Raw genomic sequence first — 27,214 nt, forward strand, 5'->3', positions numbered from 1 at the left:
CCTATTACTGGTTACCCTTCTCCTTTTTCTGTTTTTTTGACCCTCTCAAAACTTTAACCTACTTTATGATTAATTTTAAAGTTTTACACTTTTTGACATTAGAACAATATTGACTTATAATCTACCTAACATCACATGACCCACCTCTCAAATGTGTTATGCCATTTTTTAACAAAATTTTCATAATCCTTGTTATTCATAATAAAAAATTATCAATAACAGAAATGGAACCCACCTATTTATGAGATGCCCACTTTATGGAACACGTGTAAGAAATTCTTCTCCTATTTTGCTTGTAATGAGACAAAGAATTTATACTCCACAATTTTTATTTATTACTCAATATATTGCTTGTTACGAGATAAAAATGTTGATATCTCTATCATTCATATCTTTTTAATTATCCAAATTACGAAAACTTGACTTGAAAATCATCACCATTAGTCTATTTGGATACATGCAATATCTCAAATCAGTGTGCATACACTTATTTTAAAAAGAAATTATATCCTATCAAAAACTCAATGTAATGAAATTTTAATTTTAATTTTAATTTTTCCGAATTAGGGGGCTTAACTTAAGCCTTAAACATTTAAATTTGATATTATAAGTTTTTAATGAAACAACTTATTGTCATCTGATTTGCTTTTGCTTGAAAAATATGCTGAGCAGAAGTATAATTGAAATGAGGTTTTAGAAAATTATAGGGAAAAATAAAAAAGAAGAAGTAGAAGCAAGCTAAACCAAACCGACAAGTTCTTAGCTTGTTGATATGAAAGCTCTATTTCAAACAGGGTTTATAAACTTATACGCAACACTTGGAGTTTTAGCTTGAAGATTCTGTAAAGCATTTCTTAAATGGCTTTTGTTACTTTTGTATAGATTGTGGTTGCCTGTAAGGGTGGTCTTACAAAGGCTACAACGTACTCTTCCTCATGAGTGTTTTTTCTTTTTTTTGCCTTGAAATTATTGCAATTATGTTGTTTTACTGTGAGTTTCTTTTTGGTCTGTGAGTTGAAATTGTAACTGTTTTATTGTGGTTTATAAATTCTCCCATTCAGCCTAATAATATTAATTTTTTTTTTCAAGCCCGTGATTATATATGTAGACATCAAATAATTAAACTATTGATTTGGTTTAAGCTGGTTTGTCCGTTTATTAAGAAAAAAAACAAGTTATGTCATGTCATGTGATTGCTATGCCTTTAGTTAATGGTTAAATGCACAATCACAATCAGCTGCTCTCTCTCTCTCTCTCATTTGATTGCTACAGAACGTAAATTTGAAAATCTGTGTATCTCATATGATTGCAATAGAACATAAATTTGAAAATTCTAGTGATGGCGTTTGCTCCTGGTTTAGGAAAATTGAATCTTTATCATAACCAATGAACTCAATACAGGCCATCGAAAAATTGTCATGACATTACAATCACATGTGACATTGATAAAGGAACCTTAGTTAGGACTTCAAATCACAACACAAACTGTGCTTATTAAATGCATAAAGCGTTTGTATTGAACAAAAATTCAGGTTATAAGTTATATGAATCTTGCATTAAATTTTATTCTTTATATAATAATTATACTAAGGGTGTGTTTATTTGGAGGTGAAATAGGATGGATGAAAAACTTTGAAAAAAAAATAAGAAAGGAAAACTTTTTTAGAGTATGTTTGACTGGGTGAGGAGAAAGGAAAATAAATGGTAAGGCCTAGGTGTTTTCTCTCCAGACCCACCAAAATGTTTTCTCTCCAAAATAAAGAGAAAATTGAATGGGGATGAATTTTTTCTTGATAGACAAAAATGCACATGTTCACATGCCTTTTATTTTATTTTTTTTCTCCTTGGGCAATAAGTAACGTTGCCTTTTTTTTTTTTTTTTTTCTTTTCTTTTAGGCCTGGGCGTTCCTTTTTTTTTTTTTTTTTTTTTTTGGGTAGTAAATTGCCTCTTCCCCCTTTTTTTTCTTTTGATTTTCTAGGGCATGGGTGTGATAGTTTTTTTTTTTTTTTTTTTTTTTTTTTAAGGATGTGTTTTTTTTTTTAAGGATGTGTTTTTTTTTTTTTAATAAATTTGGGTGATTGCTCTTTTTTGGTGGTTATTTGTCACTTTTTTGTTTTAACTGGGCATCATTTTTTAACAAGGATATATGAGTAAATTTATTCAAACTCATTTTTTCCATCCTTTCACTTTTCCACTCTCAACCAAACAAAAAGTAGAGAAAATAAAATATTTTTTATCCTCCCACCATTTTCTATTCTCCCACTTTTCCTTTCCTTCAACTGACCCTAAATCTGAACACAGGGAAGAACTAATCTGTGAACTAGCAAAATTTGGTTTGAATTGCCGAAAGTGGTTCTAGAGCCTAGACAATTCTGAGGCCTTTTTTTCTACAAGCTAGGAAAAAATAAATTAAATCTCTAAATATCTTGGATCATGGGACTCATGCTGCAACAAATTAAAAAGTCTATTTCCACAATCACCTAATTACGCGGAAGACCCTTTTGAGGTTCATGACGTAAATGTTGATCCCAATCAACCCTTGACGTTTGCATTAGGTCAAGTATACGTTGGGGTCACGATAAGAGACCAAACCAAAGCCCATAAATAAGAGTGCTATGTTCAGTTAACATTATACTTAGGGGACACAAAAAAACAATTAATCAAAAGAAGAAGAAAAACAAAAACAATGGTGTCTCCAAAATCTTCTTCAATGTGTTCAATGTTTTTGTTCCTTGTGCTGTCAGCTGCTTCATTGGCAGCTTCAGCTTCAGTTCAAGAAAATTTCATCCAATGTCTCGATGACAATTCCGAGTTTTCTGTTCCAATAGCCACAGCCTTTTTCACCCCAAACAACTCTTCCTTCACTACTGTCCTCAACTCCTCTGCACAAAACCTTAGGTACTTAGTGCCATCAGCGCCAAAGCCTGAGTTCATTTTCTTGCCTATGCATGAAGCACATGTCCAAGCAGCTGTAATTTGTTCCAAAAAGCTTGGAATTCATCTCAGAGTACGTAGTGGAGGCCATGACTATGAGGGTCTCTCCTATGTATCAGAACTTATATCACCTTTCATAATAGTTGACTTGGCCAAGCTTAGATCCGTTGATGTTGATATAGCAGACAATAGTGCATGGGTTCAGGCCGGTGCTACTAATGGCGAAGTTTACTACAGAATTTATGAGAAAAGCAAAGTCCATGGCTTCCCAGCTGGTCTTTGTACCAGCTTAGGCATTGGTGGGCACATAACTGGAGGTGCATATGGTACCATGATGAGAAAATACGGCCTTGGTGCTGACAATGTTATTGATGCTCGAATTGTTGACGCAAATGGCAATATTCTTGACAGAGAAGCCATGGGAGAAGATCATTTTTGGGCAATTAGAGGTGGTGGAGGAGCAAGCTTTGGAGTCATTCTTTGGTGGAAGATAAAGCTAGTTCCTGTCCCAGAAACTGTGACAGTTTTCACAGTTACTAGGACCTTAGAACAAGGTGGAACAAAGCTCCTCTATAAATGGCAACAAGTTGCTGATAAGCTTGATGAAGACCTCTTTATCAGAGTCATCATCTCACCTGCACCCAAAGCTGGTGCTAAAGGTGAGAAAACAATCACAACTTCTTACAATGCTTTATTTCTTGGTGGTGCTGATAGATTACTCCAAGTTATGAAAGGAAGTTTCCCAGAGTTGGGTTTAACCAAAAAGGATTGTCTTGAAACAAGCTGGATTAAATCAGTGCTTTATATTGCTCAGTTCCCAAGTGGTACGCCCCCAGAAGTTTTGCTCCAAGGAAAATCCACATTCAAGAACTATTTCAAAGCCAAATCAGACTTTGTCAGAGAACCAATTCCAGAGACAGGACTTGAGGGACTCTGGCAAAGGTTATTTCAAGAAGACAGTCCTTTGATGATCTTTAATCCATATGGGGGAATGATGAGCAAGATTCCAGAGTCAGAAATCCCATTTCCTCACAGAAATGGAACTTTGTTCAAAATCCAGTACGTAACTTTGTGGGAAGAACCAGGTGATCAAATTCAAGCAAAGCATTTTGACTGGATTAGGAAGCTTTACAACTACATGACTCCTTATGTTTCATCGTTTCCAAGGGAAGCTTATGTGAATTATAGAGATCTTGATTTGGGGATAAACAACCACACAAACTTTGTACAAGCAAGTTCTTGGGGGAACAGGTATTTCAAGGACAACTTCGACAGATTGGTAAAAGTGAAGAGCAAGGTTGACCCAGACAACTTCTTCAGGCACGAACAGAGCATCCCAGTTCTTCCAGTTTCTTCAAAGTAATGGGTGTGAATGATACAGATAGTAAATGCTCGGATTGGTTGGACAACTTCACTTTGTCTCTGTTACTATAGCTAGTGTCGGTTAGTCAAAATTGTAATAAACGAATGTTATGTTATGTAATAAACGAATGTTATGTTTATGCAGAGTCAAGTGTTATAGAAAATCGGTGTCTCCGACTCTCCAAAAAAAAAAAAAAAAAAAAAAAAAAAAAAAAAAAAGGTGTTGTAGAAAATCGATGTAATGCTTTCTCTTTTCCATAAAGTGATATTACTCTCTGTTATAAAAGTGATCTTCCTTGTATCAAGTGATTACCATTTATTAAAAAATAATATATGGTAATAAATGTGTATCAAAAAGGCTTACCAAAAAAATGTGTATCAAAAAAAAAGATTACCATTTATTAAAGATTTGAGTCAATTATAGTATAAATGTTTTATAATTTTAAGAAGGTTTCAAACTAAAAGTCTAAAACCTGATGTAAGGACACAATTCTCTGGCGGCCCAATAAGGATGTTGGGCTCGCGCACGGAAGATCTCTCACAATATAATTTGTAGAGAGTGGGCTTGAAAAGCTAGCCGCTGGTCACGGGGCGATGCCGATCCTGGCTTTATAGGAATTCAGGTAGAAAAAGGAGTTGGGCCTGAACATTTAAGCCCTAAGACGTCGCACCCTATGGGATAGGACTCCTCGGAGTTGATCCGAGGACCATTGAGGTCTTACCCCGGTTATCCAACGACGAACTTCTTCAGTGAAGTCCGGTGTTGTTAAGATGTTCTCCCCCCTGTCATCTTTCTTTTCTTGTGGTGGGATGGGATCCCCTCTAGATTTATTTACTTTCTTCTTTTATACTCGTCTGTGTTCATTGTCCTTCGTCCACGTGTAGGGTCAATCTTTACAAGACTGATATTTGTCCCATCAGTCTAATCCCAGAATTGTTGGGTATGGTTGATAAGGCTGCAGAGTACGGCTCTGTCACGTGTTGGGTCTTATCCGGAAGGGTAGTAAGGATAACTTTCCCAAGATATTTTGGATCTCCTTACAAATTCGTCCCTGTACCAGTTTTATCCCTTCATTTCGGTGGGATTCAGGATCTGCCGAGGACCAAACTGTCCTCGGCTGCCTTCCAAAATTGTTTTGTGCTCTGTACTGTAGAGCTTGGGCCACAGCTCTCCTCGGATTGGGCCTTCGGATTTTCCAGGAGCAATTGGGCTTGGTCCTTAAATTATTGGGCCCCACAATAGCCCCTCAAAACCCTTCCATCCGACTTCCGGGTTGGAAGGGAGGGTTTTGGCAAACCCGGGCCCTTAATATGGCTTGTTTAGTTCCACTCCGCATTTATGTGAGCGGTTTTCCACCTGTCCAGGAGATTTAGCCGGTTTTCTAGGGATTCCGTTTAATCTGCTCGTGATCCACTCCTGCCGCTTGGCTGTCCCAGACGCGCCCTTAATGAATCCCCTTTACGAGGCTCATTTATGTCCGGCGGCTCATCTGATAAGGTGGGGAAACGGAACGGACGCCTCTTTTTTCTTCAGATTCCTTTGGGAAACTTGAATGCATTTAATACCCTTCGTTCTGCCCTTCCTATAAGAAGGCGAGCAGGAGGCCATCACTTTCGTGCAGACTCCTCTCCTTCCCTCTGAGATTTGAAACCCGTAGCCTTCCTTAGCGCTTGCTTAGCCCGTTTGTTTATACGCCATATCAGTACACGCCTACCATAACGAACGATGAAGAAAACATGCCCCTCCTCAAAACACCATGTTCCGATAAAGCTTGAAATGGCTCGATCGGGGCAAGGGTGGCGCAGACTTAAGATCTGTCCCGCCTCTCTTTCAGCCAAAATCCGAAGCAGGGGCTCGTCATGTCGAACTCTTGGCGTGACTGAGTCGAGAACACCCAATATCAGCACCACTCGGCTCCTCACGAGCGTACCTAACATGGCACCGGTGTGTTAGGAGTCAGGGTTGAGGCAGGGGCGAAGTGCTTCTGCTTCTCCTTCTCCTTGCTCACTGGTGCCCTCCTCCGTCTTCCTCTTATAGTCTTCCCAGCACCAGTTCCGCCTTGGTGCTGTCCTTCTCCCTCTTTTGCTCCTCTCTTTGTCTTTTCATTTCTCCCACTCTTCTTCTCCTCCTTCTCTTACTCATGTCCTCCATCTTCTTCATTGATTTCTTCCTTACTATTTCCTTCTTCTTCGTTCTTTTTTTTTTTTTGAAGTGAGTTCTTCTTTTAGTATGAGCAACACTGAGGCAGAGATTGGAGAGACTTTGAAGACAAGTTCAAAAGGCGCTTGATCGTTTGCTTATCCGTACTGTGGATGTTAGTACTGCTTCGGCAGCCCCTCTTTTGTATAGGCTTGTTGAAGCCTCTTTTTGTACATTGTAATAATTTTTCATATTAATAAAAGTTGTTTCTATTTCACTTTGCATGTTCTGTCTCTTTGTTTTTATAAATTTGCAAGTGCTGCTCGGCTCAATAATACCGCATCTAAATCAATGACGACTAAGACCAAAATACTTAATAATAAAAAGAGTTGCCATAAATCTTAATAGAAGTGCTTGGCACAATAAGGCAGACCAATAAAAAGTAGTACTTACCACCTTGGCTTGGGTCCGAGGACCACGCAAGGCCTTGGTTATGTCCAAAACTTGTAATAATAATAATTTTTTGTACTTGGTTTCCCCATAGGCTTGAGTCCGAGGACCATACAAGGCCTTGGTTCTGTCCAAAACTTGTAATAATAATAATTTTTGTACTTGGTTTCCCCATAGGCTTGAGTCCGAGGACCATACAAGGCCTTGGTTCTGTCCAAAACTTTAATAATAATAATTTTTTGTACTTGGTTTCCCCATAGGCTTGAGTCCGAGGACCATACAAGGCCTTGGTTCTGTCCAAAACTTTAATAATAATAATTTTTTGTACTTGGTTTCCCCATAGGCTTGAGTCCGAGGACCATACAAGGCCTTGGTTCTGTCCAAAACTTTAATAATAATAGCTTTTGTACTTGGTTTCCCCATAGGCTTGAGTCCGAGGACCATACAAGGCCTTGGTTCTGTCCAAAACTTTAATAATAATAATTTTTTGTACTTGGTTTCCCCATAGGCTTGAGTCCGAGGACCATACAAGGCCTTGGTTCTGTCCAAAACTTTAATAATAATAACTTTTGAACTTGGTTTCCCCATAGGCTTGAGTCCGAGGACCATACAAGGCCTTGGTTCTGTCCAAAACTTTAATAATAATAATTTTTTGTACTTGGTTTCCCCATAGGCTTGAGTCCGAGGACCATACAAGGCCTTGGTTCTGTCCAAAACTTTATGCCCTCCCTTTTTCTCTTTGCACCTGTCTTTCCTCAGGTGTCTCATATGTTGCCGAGCAGGAAGTTGTCCTCGGTAACGGTTATTCCTTGGTGTGGGCCATAGTCCATGGGCTTCCATGCAGAACGGGCCTGGGCCGCGAATTTATTAGGCCCACAGATTTAGAGGCATTTCCGTAGTCTTTGGTCACGCGGTACTTTTTGGCGTCCCAGTATTCGAGGTGCGCCTTCACGAGGCTCCTTTAATCTCAGGGTTGCAGACGGCATTGGAAATCGAGCCGGGGACCTTTTGTCTGTAGCGTTCCTTGGGACGCTGCGTGAATTAAATGCCGTCACCTCATCTTTTAAATAAATAGGAGAGAAGGTTGCTTTACTTTCACACGAATTCTTCAGTCTCCTCTCTTAGTACATCATGTTTGAGGCGAGGATTGGGGCAAAGGAGCTCTCTCCGCCACAAAAGCGCTGTGTCTTCCTGAGACTCCAGATAGTGAGGTACAGGCCAAGGAGGCGTAGACTCAAGAGAATATCTCAATTCGAGAGAGGGGAAAGGATGTTTCTCCTTCTTTTAGTCAAAATCCGAAGCAGGTTCTGGTCATGCCAGATTTTTGGCATGCCCGAAGAAGGAATTTCCGCCATCAGCGCCGTCTGCCTTGTAGCAGGCAAACTTCTGCGGGGGCTTCCCAACTGCCGGCTCCCTGCATCTTTGCTGTAGATGGTGTTAGCCTGAGGTCAGGTTCTTTGGCTGCCTGAGTTATGGGCATGTAGAAGCGTCGAGGAATAGTTTCCTTAGACGACATCTTGGAACAGTAGCCAACCTCTCCTCTGAGATATCTCCTCGGCATCATCTTTACTCTTTTGTGCTTTTCTTTTGCTTACGCAGTTAACTCTAATGTAAGCTGGTTTCAGCTTTTATTGTACACTGTACTGTTCTTTTGTCTTAATAAAAGATGTGTTTATTTCTTTATGCATATGTTATTTTTTTTGCAACAACCACTTTGGGTCTGAATATTAAGTCTAAACATGCCTTTAACAATATTCTGGACGGAAGAACACTTTAATACAAACCCTTATTAGTTTAAACTCGCAAATATTATCAAGTATAACAATGATAATCCTCAATAGATTGAATTTATGGAACTAACCGAGATAGCTGCTGAGCGCTGCGTGATGCACGCTAGACGAATATCCGAGAGAGCAGCCGAGCAGCGATGGACTTGGATCGTGCCCTTGGGACAACATACTGTGCCGTATCGTATTAGCCCCTTTGGCACTGGGGATCTGCGGGTAGACCGGGGAACCCGTGCAATTAAAGACTGACCCAACTGTTAACGAGAAGTCCTCTTCGGATGGATTTTAATGCTCTAGTAACAGTTTTTATTTTGTGTACTTGGTTTCCCCATAGGCTTGAGTCCGAGGACCATGCAAGGCCTTGGTTCTGTCCAAAACTTGTAAGATTTCTTTTATGTACTTGGTTTCCCCATAGGCTTGAGTCCGAGGACCATGCAAGGCCTTGGTTCTGTCCAAAACTTGTAAGATTTCTTTTATGTACTTGGTTTCCCCATAGGCTTGAGTCCGAGGACCATGCAAGGCCTTGGTTCTGTCCAAAACTTGTAAGATTTTCTTTTATGTACTTGGTTTCCCCATAGGCTTGAGTCCGAGGACCATGCAAGGCCTTGGTTCTGTCCAAAACTTATAAGATTTCTTTTATGTACTTGGTTTCCCCATAGGCTTGAGTCCGAGGACCATGCAAGGCCTTGGTTCTGTCCAAAACTTGTAAGATTTCTTTTAATGTACTTGGTTTCCCCATAGGCTTGAGTCCGAGACCATGCAAGGGCCTTGGTTCGTCCAAACTGTAAGATTTCTTTTATGTATGTTTCCCCATAAGGCTTAGTCCTGACTGGACCATGCAAGCCTTGTTCTGTCCAAAACTTGTAATTTCTTTTATGTATTTGTTCCCCATAGCTTAGGTTCGAGACCATGCAAGGCCTTGTCTGTCCAAAACTGTAAATCTTTTTATGTACTGGTCCCCATAGGCTGAGTCCGTGACCATGCAAGCCTTGTTCTGTTCCAAAATTTAAGATTTTTTTTATGTACTTGGTTTCCCCATAGGCTTGAGTCCAGGACTTAAGGCCTTGGTTCTGTCCAAAACTTATGATCTCGATTTCTTTTATGTACTTGGTTTCCCCATAGGCTTGAGTCCGTGGACCATGCAAGGCCTTGGTTCTGTCCAAAACTTGTAAGATTTCTTTTATGTACTTGGTTTCCCCATAGGCTTGAGTCCGAGGACCATGCAAGGCCTTGGTTCTGTCCAAAACTTATAAGATTTCTTTTATTTGTTTTATTTTTCAACCACCAGCCCCTTCACCAAGGCGGGGATAGTTGGCCTGAGGCCGGAAGCCCCTAGAGACGCCCGCGCCCTTAGCACTGCGAGGCGTAGCCCCTAGTAGAGGCTTACGTCGGAGCAACAACTATATGCCGCCGGAGACGGGGGAAATCCCGGAAATTTCTGCTTGCTAGAGAGCTGACTCCACCGCCACCTGCGCCAACGCGCAAGCTTTCCCACAGACGGCGCCAATTGTAAGGACACAATTCTCTGGCGGCCCAATAAGGATGTTGGGCTCGCGCACGGAAGATCCCTCACAATATAATTTGTAGAGAGTGGACTTGAAAAGCTAGCCGCTGGTCACGGGGCGATGCCGATCCTGGTTTTATAGGAATTCAGGTAGAAAAAGGAGTTGGGCCTGAACATTTAAGCCCTAAGACGTCGCATCCTATGGGATGGGACTCCTCGGAGTTGATCCGAGGACCATTGAGGTCTTACCCCGGTTATCCAACGACGGACTTTCTTCAGTGAAGTCCGGTGTTGTTGAGATGTTCTCCCCCCTGTCCTCTCTCTTTTTTTCTGGTGGGATGGGATCCCCTCTAGATTTATTTACTTTCTTCTTTTATACTCGTCTGTGTTCATTGTCCTTCGTCCACGTGTAGGGTCAATCTTTACAAGACTGATATTTGTCCCATCAGTCTAATCCCAGAATTGTTGGGTATGGTTGATAAGGCTGCAGAGTACGGCTCTGTCACGTGTTGGGTCTTATCCGGAAGGGTAGTAAGGATAACTTTCCCAAGATATTTTGGATCTCCTTACAAATTCGTCCCTGTACCAGTTTTATCCCTTCATTTCGGTGGGATTCAGGATCTGCCGAGGACCAAACTGTCCTCGGTTGCCTTCCAAAATTGTTTTGTGCTCTGTACTGTAGAGCTTGGGCCACAGCTCTCCTCGGATTGGGCCTTCGGATTTTCCAGGAGCAATTGGGCTTGATCCTTAAATTATTGGGCCCCACAATTATATTTTGTGTAAATTTTGCTTTGTGTTATGTGACTCAAAATAAGTGTTTTTGGATTTGATCAGATATATCAGATATATGTGTAAATCCGCTCACAGGATTGTATGTGAGAGTATGTGTTGATCCCTCACCAGCAGGGGTTAGATGTTGGTATCCGCTCACAGGATTGTATGTGAGAATATGTGATATGTATATGTGACACTGTGCTTTGATCAATTATGTGTATGTGATTTCAAATGATTTTAAGATGCGATTACATATGTATTAAGTGATTCATTATATGTTTTAGAATAATTATTTTTGACATCATTGAATGAGTTTGTGAAAAATCAAAATACTCGTGCTTTGCTTGACTCTATTCCGTTGTATATTCTGTATAATTACTTACTAGATGTGTGGGTCCCCCCATCAATTACTATTTTTCAGATTAAAGTATAGTTAGGAATATAGAACCGTTGGGTCGCTTTTTAAGGTGCAAGGTAGAGCATGGAAGTTGTAGGCGACTTCAGTATGAATTGAAGACTTATAGAATTTAGTTACCTTTATTTTGTGATTCATGTTTTTGTTATGGTGGAGATTATTTTTCCCATTTGTGGAGTTTAGATTTTTGTAAGAGGTTTTTTTAAGAGTACAATTTTCTTTGGAGTATTGATTTATTTTGGATTAATTATGTTTATGGATTTGTATAAGTTTAGTAGGTTAGTCATGCATCTAAATTCATTTTCCATGGATTTGGGTCGTGACATCTAAAGTGCGCATTGACTCTCTTCTTTAACCTGTCCAATATGAGGGAATCTCCACTCTATGCTTCAAATGTGGTTGTGTCAGCCACAAAGCTTACAGCTGCCCGACAATTATTCGACCATTGGCCCCACCATCCCCAACCCTACACACCTCACCCCCTGACCATTAGTTTGCAAAACCCACTAACCCAACCCGACACGCCACCCCTCGCTGTTCTCGTACTTCCTAAGGGAATGTTACTACACTCGTACTCACATCCCAAAAAATCATTCTTTTGTCCCCTCTGACCTCGCCAATCACTCCCATGCTGACAACAGCAACAACTCGGGACCACATCCTTAAGAAACCCCTCCACCCCCTGTCATGCAAAATCCCCATGTAGAAAAAACAAAAAGCTACCTACGCCCCCCCCCCCCCCCCTTTTCGAAAAACTATTCCTCAAAAAAACCTTGTCAAAACCTCTATTTCCCTTTCACCACCTGAGACATATCCACACCCAAGGAACCTGTACCTTCCTCTCCCACCACTCTTCCTTCTAACCCTTACAGTCACTGTAAGCATCCCCCAAAGCACAGATATCAGCTCCTCGATGAACTCTGACACCCCCCTTTCATAGATATGGAAAGCACGCCTTGCCCTTTATCAAAAACAGATGTTTCCCTTGCACCACCACCCTTTAACCTAAACAAACCTTCTCACCCACCCAAAACCTCTGTCACTCCCCTCTCAAAAACTTTCGATGGACCTAACTCAGCCTCTACCATAAAACCCTTTCGACCCAAGCACCTAAAACCACTAGGCACTGCTATCCCACTGTCGCCTGAGACTGATTGGAAACAACCTTCTTCAATGGATACAGACATGCCTGAACCAGTTCTAGTCCCACATAGAGGAGGAGATGGGCCGCATCGTGCAAACCCAGATCCACACCTTTCCTCTGAACACCCCAATTGGAAGGGTGATCATCCCTCTCTCCCCAGACTTAGCATTTGTCTCACCATAAATATCCCTCCTCCCTCCATCCCCAACCAGGTGGACAATACCTCACTGAGGTCCATAAGAAGCCCTCCTTCCCCTAACCCACACAACCCCCCTAAACCAAGTTTTCGCAAGGAACAGTGCCCTAGCCCAAGAAATTTTAACAGCCTTCCTTTCTTTAGAGAACTCCCCAATCATCCTCCTATTCTTGGGAAGGGAAGAGATGGCTACAGTGATCTCAGTTAGTCAACAGGTCCTTTGCTTCAGACTTTCAATAGACCTCCTCATGAACACTCGAATGCACTGTGCAATATATTGTGTAACACCCTGACCCAATTTTTATAATTAAACTATGTGTTTAAGTGGTTAATTATTATTTTTAAGCCACTTACTTACAAAAAATAATAGAAGAGTATTTAATAAGCATATTATTTTATAATGTCATTAAATGAGAATTGTAAAGATTATAAATAATTGAAATGACTATTTGTATTATAAATATATACTTAGTATGTGCAAAACTATATTAAGTGGTTAAGTTATGATATATATATATATATATATATATATGCAAAGTGATATTATTTTTGTAGAAAAGTGTGAGTGTGAATGCAAGAAATTACTTTGGTAGAAAAGTAAGTGTGAATGCAAGAAAGTTGAAAAGATGAGTTATCCTCCCTTTTCCTTAGCAATATACGTATGTCACCCAAGATATTTTGCCCAAGATATTTTGCTTGACTTCTTGACTACACCAAGAGGTTAATCTCTTATTCTTCTTTCCCTATTTCTTTTCTTTGACTTTCTCAAGCTCTAAGATATCCCATAAACTCTCTTGCTCTCCACTTCCACGGGTACACAAATCAGAATTCTCTCACCCACTTTACACTCTTTTCTCCCAAGGAAAGTGCTAGGAAGCTCCCTTGAGTCTTCCTCTCAAGTCCACCGGTTCACACACCAAAAGAAAGACAAAAGCCCACCCAAAAGTCTTCCCCTTAGCTCATTTTGCTGGCTGCCTCAGACAGAAAGTCCAGCAACAAGAAGGAAGCTTCTTTCAACTCTCCCAAGTTCTCTACCTCTCATATTTTCTGGTCCAGCCACTAGGAAAAGGAAACCCTTTCATGTAAGTCTATATATATATATATATATATATATATATGCTATTTTAAGAAGCTTTGAGCTGTGTTGATGGTTTGTGGAAGGTAGATTAGGGTTTTTACTAATTAATGATTTTATATGATTAAGGAAGTAAGAAAAATTTAGGATGAGTATTTTTGATGCTGCTGCTGGGATTTTTGGTTGTGTTTATTTTGCCCTAAATGGTTAAATGACTGTATGTAAGTGTTTTATAACATGTCTTATGAGTGTATAAAAATCCCCATATGAAAATACCATTCTTTGGTAATTGTTTGTGAATTTACGGGAAAAACGTTGCAAAGCTGTCACTGTGACAGATTCTGTGTTCATGCATGTTAAATTATGTATTAAATTGTATATAGTGAATTTGGATGCTAGGGATAATTCATATGAAACCTAAGACACTTGTGGTTGTTATTGAATTGGTCTCACAGCATTTGGATGAACATAAAAATAATGGTTTAAATTATAAGTTGCATGAATTTCTGTCAGGACAGTTTTGAGTATACTGTCTTGTGTGATTTTTAATAAATTATTGGTTTATTCTTTGACTCCGAAAATTTTATGGTTTATAATTAACATACAGGGGAGTAGTTCTGTAAAATTTCATGACAATTGGATGTGTTTGAGCAGCCCGTTTGTATTTTACAAATGGAGCCTATGCTGCTGGAATAGAACAGTGAATAGTAAGGGACATGTCTAACTTTGTGGATTTAATTATCAAGTTAGGGTGAATGTTTTGAGTTATAATTTAATATGCTTGTCTTTTGGTATGTCTCGATCATAGATTAATTTTTTATAACTTGTTTTGAGGCTTATTACTCAAAGGAAGGGGTTCTAAACCATGAGATGGTTGTATGTATAAAGCTGTTTTGCCCGACGTGTTGTATGTTATCATATGAATGTATATAGTTACATGATCATGCTCAAAAGATTTTATATTTATGCATGCATTATTGCCCTGACCTTAAAGCACCTTTTGAAGCAAAGTTGGCTCTTTTAGAGATATGGGATCAATATAAGAATGTTGGTTTCTCTAGGATTTTGTACTTGTTGTTGATGAATGTATCTTTGTTTGTGGGAACCTCGTTGAGGTGGGATTAGGATTTCCTTAATTCTAAGAAATAGGCTTTGAGTTGATTGTGAAGTCTATGACAAGGAAATTATGGATAGTAATAAGTTTCGATTTATGGTTTAGGTGTTACCAGTATCCAAGTCTAAGCTCCTTCGACTTTAGGCTCTCGGTTCCTCTGCTTTCAGGTAAGGGATAAGTTATATGGGCGTTTGGTAAGTCATGAGGTTATTTTAAAGTATATTATGCATTAAAATGTTTTTGATTAGAGATATGGCATGTAATCATTATTCTAACAAAGATATGTTCGTGAGCTTTCGAAAAACTTATGTATATGATTTAAGCATATTGATGCTATTATTGATTTCACGAACATGATGTTTAATGAAAAGAATGGAAGTGCTATGATTATGAAATGTTATGCAAAAGAAGAAATTTCAGTATGATGTAAAATATGAAATGTTTTCGGGTTATGTCCTCTGGTAATCTGAACTCGGCTAGTAGGGGTTAATTATTGGCTTTCCATGGAAATATGTTATCTGTTTGGCCATTTAAAGTAGAGGAAATGGGGCTGCCCGTAACTCTAGGCCATTTAAAGTAGAGGAAATGGGGTTGCCCGTAACTCTAATCTGACTAAGGCCTTCTCCCCAATGTGTACGGACGGCGGGGAGGAACAAAACCTGGAGGAGATGTGCCATCAGGCCTCTCAAAGGGGACAATATCATGCACATGAGGTTTTCCAAATGTGATGAGGCCTTCTCTGTACAGCTTATCAGACATGGACTAACCAATATGTTATGAACAGCTATGTTATGTTATTAATCATGAGAGAATTATTTTGTTTAAATGCATTGTGAAAAGTGAAAGCTCTCATGGCAAGAAGAAGTTTCTAATGAAAAGAAAAGCTGTTCATTAAAGATAAAAGTTTCTGAAGTTCTGTTATGCTATAAAAGTAAAGTTTCTGATAAAAGTACAAGTTTATGTTTAAAAGTATCAGATATCTGTTTTTATGAAACGTTAAGTTTTCTGATCATGAAAGTTATAGTATTCTATGAGAAGAGGTTTATAAAGAAAGGTTTTCTTATTGGGTCAAGATGTTTCTAGTTTAATACAAAGTTATCAAATAATTGATTTACGTTAAAATGATTATTTTGTAATGAGAATATATGTGGTGACTTTGTAGAAAATGAAAGAAATTTAATCCAAAAGGTTTGGTAATGTTAACCTAATAAGAAAAGGAGAACAATTATTTTCTATGAAGAGCGTATAAGCTATTATGAATAGTATAAAATACTATGCATGAAAAGATGTTCTCCTGTTCAATTATTCATAGAACGAAATGACCTGATTTACATGCATCCTTATTGAATTCTTATATATCTTACCTTTACTGAGCTGTGTAGCTCACCCCTTCCACTCTTTCAGTTAGCAGGTTTATTTTGGAGCAGATGGAGCCTTAGTCGAGTTTTGGGAAGAAGCTGGTTTTAGTTTTATATGCATAGATCCTAAATTAGCAATTTGATGTTTAGTTTTGTTGTATTGTGTATTTTAGGATCTAAAGAAAGTTGTGTACCTTAAAGTATCAAGAGATGCATTATGTAAAAGTGTGGAATTAAATGATTGGTGGATTATGTTATATTTTGAGTACAGTATAGATGCTCTGACTATCAAGTGAAAAATGATATCAAGAAGTAAAGAAACAAGAAAATTATTCTGAAATGAAAAAGAGAAGCTTTTGCAAAAGTTTTGTAAAAGTTAAGTTGGTTCTTGCTAATATCAGGTTTAGGCTTGATATTAGCATGCCGGTCATGGTCACAAATCCGGGTAACCGGGTTTGGGGCGTGACATATTGCATGCTCCTTAACCCACAACCTCAAAGCCTTTTGACTCCTCCACCCATGGAATGGAGATCTGGTGATGTCCATATGAACAATCCTTTTAATATCCTTCCAATGAAGATCCTCCTTGGGAATTACAGAGGTGCAGATAACTACAACTTCTGTCGTAATTTCGCTAATCTAAACCGCGTTCACCAACTCGACATTACTGTCATTATAGAGACTCGCATATCAGGTCATCGTGCCAAGGCAGTCAGCCCTTCCTTAGGATTTGACAGTGTTTGCCATTCTGATGCAACAGGCTTTCAGGGAGGCATATGGGTTCTCTGGAACGACAATAACATCTCCCTCGACATCCTGTCAATGATTGAGCAATCTATCAATGCCTTTGTGCTGGTAAGTCCCGTAAACCCCTCCTCCTCTTGGCTTTTCTCTGCTATTTATGCTAGTCCAGACTTTAACAAGCACCTAACACTTTGGGAAGAACTCTCATCTCTTACACCCCATTCCCACCTCCCTTGGATGCTAGCTGGGGACTTTAATGAGATCTTAACACACCATGAAAGCCTCAGCAGCAACCCTTTTGCCGAAGGCACATGACCATCTTCAACAATTTCGTTAACTCATGTAACCTCATTGACCTCAGTTACAATGGACCCCGCTTTACCTGGACAAACAAAAGAGACACAGGCCTTATTATGAAGCGTTTCGACAGACTTCTTGCCAACTCCCACTGGAAACTCCTCTTTGAAGAAACAAATGTCCTCCACCTTCCTAGAACTTCTTCTAACCACCACCCGATTCTTGTCAACACAAACCCACTCCCCTTCAATTACGGCCAATGACCCTTCCGTCTCAAAACCATCTGGTTCACCGACACCTCCTTCCTCGGCATCATTAAAGACTTATGGCGTGCCCTCCCTAATGATATCTCCCTGGAAATCCAAACCTTCACCCAACGGGTTAAGATGTGGAATCGTAACACTTTCGGCAATATTTTCCACAAGAAAAAAAGGGTTTTGGCACATCTAAACGGCATCCAAAAAGGCCAATGCTATGGGCAAAACAACTTTCTCTCAATTCTTGAAAGAAAACTTGCGAAGCACTACCAACGAATCCTTCGTATGGAAGAAGAATTTTAGGCGTTGAAATCTAGAACCAAATGGAACCTCCTCGGGGACAGAAACACAAACTTCTTCCACTTATCTACCATTTGCCAAAGATGTTGCAACAAAATCTGGTATATGAAAAACTATGTTGGCAATTGGTCTTACGACCCCACCGAGATCAAAAAAATCATCCTTTCTCACTTCACTAACCTTTACTCCTCGAAAACCCATTATGTCCCCCTCTCTCGACCAACCCCACAAAATTTTCCCTTCATTCCCACTCACATCTCTGACGCTATCTCGGGTGAGGTCATAAATAGCGAAATAAGAGCAGCCATCTTCTCCTTCAAGCCTATGAAAGCCCAAGGGCTAGACGGTTTACATCCTATCTTTTTCCAAAAGTTCTGGAACATTATGGGACAATTAGTCACAACCCATGTCAAGAACGTCTTCAAATCAAAGAAAATCTCTAAAGACCTGAATGCTACCCTCATATGTCTTATCCCAAAAGTTGCCAAACTAGAAATAATACAACAATTCCAACCCATCGGCCTTTGCAACACCATTTACAAGACAATCACAAAAATCATTTTTCTCAGAATCAAGCCTTACCTTGATGACCTCATCCACCCTTTCTAGGCTAGCTTCATCCCTAGTCGAAAAGCTAGTGACAACATCATCCTAGCTAAAGAAGTCATCCCTACTATGTCCATCTTCAATAGCAAAAAAGGTCTCATGGCTCTAAAAATAGATTTGGAAAAGGCCTTTGATAGACTGAATAAGGCTTCATCAAACATATTCTTGAATTCTTCAACTTCCCCAGTGACAAGATCGAGCTCATCATGTCCTGCATTACCACTTCCAACCTCTTGATACTAGTGAATGGGGAAAGACTGAATTACTTCCTACCTTCCTGGGGAATACGGCAAGGTGACCCCCTATCTCCTTACATCTTTATCCTCTGTATGGAGTACCTTGCCCGTCTCATCCACAATGAAGTTGAATCAAAAAAATTGGAAGGGAATCAAAACAACTAGGGACGACCCAACCTTTTCTCATCTCCTCTTCGCAAACGACCTCATCTTGTTCACTAAAGCCACTAAAAGAAGCTACCTTACAATAAAAAACACCCTTGACAAATTTTGCTCCGCCTCGGTCGAAAAAATTAACCACTGCAAATCAAAAATTTATTTCTCCCCCCACACCTTGTCATCCATCGTTGATTCAGTGGAAAATGAGCTTGGCATTAGAGCTTGCACCGACTTTGGAAAATATATTGGTGTTCCCATTATCATAGATAAAAGGAATACTAGAGCTTTCAACTTTATCGTCGACAAACTTCACTCTATGCTCTCCAGCTGGAAAGCCTGTTCCCTCTCACTAGCGGGACGCCTTACCCTTATCAACGCCGTCACCATTGCCATTCCCATTCATGTCATCCAATGCACCTTTCTATGGGGAGAGACCGCTCAAAAGAGAAAAATCCACCTCTTGAGTTGGCAGATTGTCACGAAGCCCAAATGGTTAGAAGGCCTTGGCATTAAAAAAAGTTTACATAGGAACAAAGCTCTCCTTGCCAAACGCCTATGGCACATTCGCACCAACCCAAATGAGCTCCACGCACTCATGCTGAAGAACAAATACCCTCAGAAAGCTAATGCTTCTAGACGTAAATCACCCACTTGGGCTAGCCTTTGTAAGGTTAAAAGTATATGTGACATCGGCATAAGATGGTTCATCCACAACGGAAACACTACCAACTTCTGGCAAGACAATTGGACGGGAAGCGGTCCACTTCGAATCCTCATCCATGTGCCCTTCAAAAGAAATGAACACACTCTAAAAATCTACAACACCTAGGACATGGAGAAAAACTGGTCCTTCGATGTTGTTTCGTTTTTTTTGCCCACAAAAATCATCAACACGATTTATGCCACCCCCAGACCTTTCTTTTCCAATCAAAATGACCTCCCGACATGGAATCACTTGCCGAATGGCCTCTTTAACACAAGCTCAACCTACAACATTTCCCTTGAGCTCCCTAACACTCCCTCTCCCCACTCCACTACATCGTGGAAATGGCTTTGGAAAGTTTGTACCATACCTCGTATTCTATCCTTCCTTTGGCTAGCCAGTCACGATCACTTCGCCACCAAAGCCCTCCTCCATGAGAGAAATATTCTCCAAGATAATCTTTGCCCCCTCTGCCATGCAAGCGTGGAATCTACCCTCCACATTCTTAGAGACTGCTCCCAGATTTCACCCATATGGACCAACCTCACCCACTAGAATCTTCCTTTTGATTTCATTTGTAACCCCACCCATGCATGGCTAGAAAAGATGGCTACCGCCTACCAACACTCCACCCTCAACAACATCCCCTGGACCGTCATCTTCCCAGTTGCAGTCTAGTCCATATGGTCAGCAAGAAATAAACTAGTCATGGAATCGGCCAGTTTTGAATGTCACACCATCATTAACTAAATCAAATCCATAGCCACGAACCTTCTCTACTGCCTCCCCTCCATATCTCACACCGCCCAGAAGGTTTCCAAACTCATTCGTTGGAAACCTCCGCCATTGGGCTTCTTTAAGTTAAATTTTGATGGATCAGCTACACCAGAAAAATCGGGCATACTCACTATATGGCAGCAGAGCTATGGGGCCTCCGAGATGGACTAATGATAGCAAAGAACCTAAATATCAGAAATCTCGTTGTTAAAGTGGATGCAATGACCGTTGCAAAAATTCTCTCCTCTGAAAATATGATTTCTGACTCCACACATCCTTACAGTGCTATTATTGTTGATTGCAGGTCCCTCTTCCAGCATTTTGAGGACATTCAAGTTAATCATATCCACCACGAAGGAAACCACTGTGCGGATATTTTGGCAAAGGAATAAGTCTCTTTAGACATAGATTTTACTGTTCACCCCCATCCCCCTTCCTCTATCTTGTACCGGCTTATAGCTAACTCTTGGGGTGTTGCATACCCCAGACTTTGTAACCTTTCTTAGTTTTAATGCAAATTCTGGATTACCAAAAAAAAAAAAAAAGGGTTCTACAAGACTTTTGGGTACACCCTACATAATAGTTTTTGAATGCCAATTTATTAAGATTCATTCATTAGTTATGTGTCCGTGAGCTTCTTCTTTTTTTTTTTTTTTGATAAATTGTGTCCGTGTGCTAAAAAGAAGCTGTAAGATTTTAATTTTTTAATAAAATGTTAGGTTTTCTAATAAATTATTTTTCATTAAATTTTTTTTGAAATTTCATGAAATTTTCTTGGGAACAAATAGAGATGGAGGAAGGATAATTTCATATATTAAGTTTAAGTGTAAGAGTCCAATTTAGTTAGTGAGTCCAAAAGTCACGTGTGGTGCAAGTGCTTACATTTTTCATTGGACCTAAAAATTAAACAAAAGGCAATGAATTGAGTGTAAGGTATTTTTAAAATTAGGGGTGGAGGCAAGGGTTCGATCATATGTTCTTGTAATTTTGGCATTAAACATTTTTGGGTTAAAATGAATTGACCCCTTACAATTAATTAATTAATTAATTAATTAAGTTAATTAATTAGATCAAATTTCATGCAATAGCGTGGCAGCACAAACAAATCACCAAATTATCTAAATGTGGCGGAAACTAAATTTGACACAGGTAATTTGTTTACTAATGGGGAAAACCTCCAAGGCAAAAACCACACTGGGTGATTTTTAAGTCACCACTCCCAAGAATCTACTATTATCAATCACAAGCGGTTACAAGTATAAGGAATCTTACCGAACCCTTTGGCCTATCCCGAAATACCAACCTACAATTGAACCCTTACTCTAATACCCAATTGGACTTGTATTGTAGTGGCAATCTTCCAGTTCAATGCACGAATCACAGTATATGACTAACCAATGATGCACGGATCCAAGTACGTGACTAACACCAGCAACTTGAAGAAGATGTTGGCTGCAAAGTTCTTCAGTTTATCAACGATGATGATCAGGAAGCTCTTTGGTTACAAACCCCTTGGCGTAAAGATGCAATAACTTATTCAGAGAGAATAATGAACTAGGGCACTTTATACATATGCGACTGCCTTTAAAATAATCCTTATATATGTCTACGGTTGTGAGAAAAGAAACCCTATATATATATATATACACACACACACAAGCATGGGCTAAAAATTAGATTTGAAATTTTTGATTTTGTAAGTCTTGACAGAAACAGCTTGTGTCGAGCTTCAACATTAAATCTCGATAGAAAGGATTTTGTCGAGACTTCTGTCGAGCTTTAATGAACAGCTCTTCTTCACTTGTTTCTTGGTCAGATCTTCATAGTTTTAACACTTGACTTGAACAACATGTTTCTTGAAGTTTTAAACCCATCCTAGATCTACCCAATTACATGTAAAGTGTATTTTGTCAAAAGATTAGCCAATTACATAAAATATGTTCCTAACAAACATAATTGGGGTGATAGTTTAAGTTGAAAATTTGTAATTTTCCTTTTCTTCCATATAGTAAGATTTGAACCGATGGAATGCTATTCACTCCATGATTGTTAACATTAGTGTAGGCTCCTTTACACCCGAATTCTTTATTCCACAACTATAGAGTTTTACCAATTGAACCAACTGAGACCACTCCATTTTTATTTAATTTTAATTATTATAGGGAAATAGTGGAAGGTGAAAGATGTGGGATTTGATTCCCAAGTATGAGACACCAAAAAGGCTATCATTACGGCTGGACTTGAACTGATCGCATTGACTAATGTTATTCAATATGCCGTAATGGTAAACAAGTGCATTGACTACTTGAACATTTTAAGTGCCTTGGACATAATGATTTAGGAAGAGTTCATAAGCAAAGAAGAAAAGAGTTTACTTCTAATTGGCTTAGAGGAAAATAGGAAAATTTTCTCTAATTCAGTACATTCGATTGATAAAAACTATCTTTATGTACCGTCATGAGATTTTTTTTTTAAAAAAAAAAAAAAAAATCCATATTAATGGTTTTATTAATCACCACATAATAGATTGGAAGGAGATATTTATCCAAACTGGTAAAGTCTCTGATGGTTGTATAAAAGATTTGGAGTTCAATCTCCAGCTACACCTAAAACCAATTAATGTCTTAGTCTAATAATAAAGAGTTATCATTATAAGCAGACACCATAGATTGAAACTCTCAAAAAAAAAAATGTTTGAGAATTAATAGTTAAGGAGGAAAGGGAAATTTACGGCCAGGGGCGAACCCAGGATTTCAAGCTAGCAGGGGCCAGAGTATAAAGAAAAGGAAAAAAACTCCAAATAGGCATTCATATAGTATTAAAAATATAAAATACACAAAATCGTTTTTTCTAAATACATTAAAATGCAATCATCTACAAACAAAAACAAAAACAAAAACAAAATAATGTTTTCTTTTAATACTAGGTTGATTAGGATTTTTTTTTTTTTTTTTGAAGTTAGAGCATTCACAGTAGTGGCGCTAAAAATTTTAGTTTTTATCATCTCAAAAAACTACTTTATTTATTTTACCACCCCACTTTACAATACACCCAATATAAAATGTTCTATTTTTTTATCACTTTATTTAAAATAATATAAACAACTCATTAAAATAATAAAGAAAAAGAGAGAATTTGAGTTTTTCAATTGAAGGAAGAGATGTGATCTTAATAAAATATTTTATTTTATTTTTAATAACTTGCTACAGTCAACCAGTATTTATATCAGTTTACTGTAGTTGCAAAAAAATTAGATTTAGCTTCTCCTATAACACATGATTTTTTGGTTCTTTGGTGGTAAAATGGTGTTTTTTGTTAAAATATAATCACCATTGTGAATTTTTTTATTATTTTTGTTAAGTTTTTGGATACAGTCAACTAGTATTTATACTAGTTTACTGTAGTTGCAAATAACTTTAGCTTCTCCTATAACACATGATTTTTTTGTTCTTTGGTGGTATAATAGTTTTTTTTTGTTAAAATACAATCATCATTGTAAATATTTTTATTATTTTTGTTAAGTTTTTGGGTTGGACAATTGCTATTTGAGCTAAACTAACTAGGCTGATTGGGAAAAAGGGGGTCTAAGATTTTGAAAGGGGCCCAACTATAAAAATAAAATATATAATAAAAAAATGGACTCAGGGGGCCCTGGGCCCCACCTGAGTTTGTCCCTATTTACAGCCCACTTTTACCTTGTGAATACATACACAGAAACAAATTTCAAAGCAACAACAATATAAAAATACCCATCATAAAAATATTACAATAGGCAAGAGTAACATAGATAAATTCTTTAAATTCATTATTAAAATATTCTCAGTTGTTGGATAGATAAAACAAACAAGTTACATAAACTCTTTGTTCTCTTTACATATAAGCTTATAGATCTTATTCAAATCTCTAGGGAGATCTCATGCCACCAATGATGCACACCATCTTGATCAGTAATGTTTTAAGCATCCATGCGAATAATGCATCGGATAGACTCCCCCTTCAGCATGTAATCAAACGCTTTATTGATCTCCGAGAAAGGGACTGAGTGAGTGATAAATTTCTCCAGTTCCAACTCCTGCAACATCAATTGACTGTGTCATTTACTAAGTCTTATAAAAACAAAGAATTAGGCCTGGCCGTTCTGTAAAAGTAACAATTACATCCTGAAACGACTACACATAATAATACGCAATAGCACTTACTCAAAGTATGACTATTTCATAATAATCTAAGAAAGTTGCATTATGCCTACTCCATTTTCAGTTGCTTATAAGAAATATGTGTATGAACGAGAACAATGCAATGGTTCATGAACAAATGCATAAGCTTACCTTTTTCATATACTTTTCCACCTGAGAAGGGATATCGGTGCGGGGCTTGTAATTGCCAAAAAAGGTGCCCTTAAGTGTCCTCTCATTCAAAAAATTTAAAGGATGAGTCTTGAATGCGTCGTCTTTATTTGGTACTCCAACAAGTACAGCAACACCCCAACCCTGAGAAAAATGAAAATTTTAGTGTCTTAAGGAAACGAAATGGGAAGCTTGCAAGCAGTTCTGTAATGAGAGAGTAGGGATATAAATTCGTTAAATGATTACATCATGAACGCATTCAAATGCTTGGATCATGGCCTGGAAGCTCCCCGTACATTCAACAGCCCGATCCACTCCTCCATTGGTCATCTCAGCAATCACCTATAATTGAGAAGGCATAACCCTCATTAGTTTCAAAAGGCATTTTGAACAGAAAACATGTACTAAAAAAGAACAGAACATGTAGAAAAAACCCAAAATACATGCTAGTCATGCCAACTGACTGATCGCAAAATAGCGAGTCATGGCGTCCAAACTAACCTCTTGAACTGGCTTGTCATGATCTTTTGGATTCACAAAATCAGTAACTCCAAACTTTTTGGCTGCCAAAGAGATTAAGAATCAAAACCATCTCCAACATGTTAATAGGAACATATATTTATGTATACCATTAATGACTCACCCTCGTTGAAACGATCAGGGTTCAGATCAACACCAATGATTTTTCCAGCCCCAGCCATCCTTGCGCCTTCACATGCCTAAAATATCAGCACAAGATTAGAGATATAGAAAACCATTCTAATCCTTTTGCAGTTGCCAAAAATCATAGAGCATAGCAAAAAAGAAAACTCACTGCAAGGCCAACAGCACCCAATCCAAAGACAGCTACAGATTGACCCTTCTTGGGTTTTGCAACATTCAAAGTGGCACCCATACCTACAGGCATAAAAGCAAACAGATCAATGGATAGTAAAAATAAGTATGAATATCATCACTGATATTGTTATTATTCTTCAAATGAAGAATTCCTCCAGACCTGTGGATACTCCACAACTAAGTACACAAACTTTGTCAAGTGGGGCTGCAGGGTTGATCTTGGCAACACAGCCAACGTGAGCAATAGTGTATTCGCTAAATGTGGAGGTGCCAAGAAAGTGGTAAATGGGCTTTCCATTTTTGGAGAATCTTGTCTTTCCATCATTGAGCAAAACACCTCTCTCAGTATTGATCCGAAGAGTGTCACACAAGTTGCTCTCCTCTGAATTACAGTGGCTGCATTTCCCACATTCTCCAGTGAAGATAGGGAGAACATGGTCTCCAGGTTTGAGCTCAGTCACACCCTCCCCTACACTCTCCACAATTCTGAGCAACAACGATACAATCAATTAGTACTTGTTCACTTCACTAAAAAACTATTTATTAAAATTAAGGAATCAGAAATTAATTCAGTTCATGAATATTGGAAATAAACTTAACTGAGAAAACATTATATTTAATTACTTAAAGACTCTCAAACCAACTAGACTACCCATCAAAATTTAGAGCTATACATACCCTCCCGCTTCATGACCAAATATGCGAGGAAACATCGGTGTTTGCCCCTGCAATATAATGGAACATTTTAGTTTCAACTGCGAAATGAATACAACCTCAACCGCACCGGTATAATTTGAGCATGTTGAAAGTTTACCAATATATCAGTAAATATATCCATCAAATCCAGTTTATAAATTACATGGACGCAAAAAAAAAAAAAAAATATATATATATATATATATATATCATCTGAAACCCATTACCTTGGCTTCCCAGAAGTAAACATCAGTGTGGCAAAGAGCAGTGAAGAGAATCTTCATGCGGACTTCATTTGCCTGAGGTGGTGCCAACTCCACTTCTTCAATCACTAAAGGCTTTCCAGCCTCCCATGCCACCGCGGCTTACAATAAAAATACATACCCAATTTAGTCCATTAATTTCAAAACAACGTCAAAATTTCAAGAATGAAGCAAGAGACATCATTTAACTATTTCTAAAAGTTTTAGTCACAGAGTTGATTTTTTTATAAAAATAAAAAATGAAAAAACAGTAACAGAAAATGTGAAAGATAGAGACTACTGATCGCTGAAACCAGAAACTAAAGTATATATGAAAGCCAATAACAAAAACATGATCATCTTGACTCACCTTTGCACTTAATCACCTGACCGGCTGTGCTTGACATGGCTTAAGTTGAATGACAACGACCGTTATTGTCTTACCGAAGTTAGTCCACTTTTGTTTTGAATGCGTGTGCTCTGTTTTGTCTCTCTGTTGTGGTACTTATACTTTTGCTCTAGACTTATTAAGGAAAAGCCCAACTAAGATTTTATCATTTATCTATCAATATCTAAATAAATACGGACTATCAACAGTTTTAGGATATATTTAGATTATTTTAAAAAAAGAGAGGTTATTTTTAAATAATCGATGAAGGAATTAAATTTAATATATTTTAAAATAGACAAAATTTCGCCATAAACATGGTCAACCATAAAAATATTAAATATGACATTGTCACGTGCATTTAATGACTCA

At 38.4% G+C, this 27,214-nt stretch overlaps 2 protein-coding genes across 2 annotated transcripts; one reads left to right on the forward strand and one right to left on the reverse strand.

The window, feature by feature from the left end:
• The first annotated feature begins 2,617 nt into the window (after window positions 1-2,617).
• LOC115975074 (berberine bridge enzyme-like 13) lies at window positions 2,618-4,587 on the forward strand. Its single transcript, XM_031095719.1, has one exon. It carries the CDS (start codon window positions 2,688-2,690, stop codon window positions 4,296-4,298), a length of 1,611 nt encoding a protein of 536 aa, XP_030951579.1. The 5' UTR covers window positions 2,618-2,687; the 3' UTR covers window positions 4,299-4,587.
• Window positions 4,588-24,175: 19,588 nt separating this feature from the next.
• LOC115975076 (alcohol dehydrogenase-like) lies at window positions 24,176-26,929 on the reverse strand. Its single transcript, XM_031095722.1, has 10 exons — window positions 26,825-26,929; window positions 26,440-26,576; window positions 26,195-26,241; window positions 25,677-26,002; window positions 25,494-25,576; window positions 25,323-25,398; window positions 25,181-25,242; window positions 24,926-25,021; window positions 24,662-24,823; window positions 24,176-24,405 (listed from the first exon to the last, which is right to left on the reverse strand). Exons 1-10 carry the CDS (start codon window positions 26,859-26,861, stop codon window positions 24,289-24,291), a joined length of 1,143 nt encoding a protein of 380 aa, XP_030951582.1. The 5' UTR covers window positions 26,862-26,929; the 3' UTR covers window positions 24,176-24,288.
• Window positions 26,930-27,214: the final 285 nt, after the last annotated feature.

Source organism: Quercus lobata, chromosome 2 (genome assembly GCF_001633185.2).
Source record: "Quercus lobata isolate SW786 chromosome 2, ValleyOak3.0 Primary Assembly, whole genome shotgun sequence".
NCBI lineage: Eukaryota > Viridiplantae > Streptophyta > Magnoliopsida > Fagales > Fagaceae > Quercus > Quercus lobata.

Coding starts and splice junctions, on each gene's coding strand:
- LOC115975074 (XM_031095719.1), top strand. CDS start 2,688: ATGGTGTCTCCAAAATCTTCTTCAATGTGTTCAATGTTTTTGTTCCTT.
- LOC115975076 (XM_031095722.1), bottom strand. CDS start 26,861: ATGTCAAGCACAGCCGGTCAGGTGATTAAGTGCAAAG. Junction 26,003..26,194: donor TTTGGTCATGAAGCGGGAGG/GTATGTATAGCT, acceptor GTTGTTGCTCAG/AATTGTGGAGAGTGTAGGGG. Junction 24,824..24,925: donor CATTTGAATGCGTTCATGAT/GTAATCATTTAA, acceptor CATTTTTCTCAG/GGTTGGGGTGTTGCTGTACT.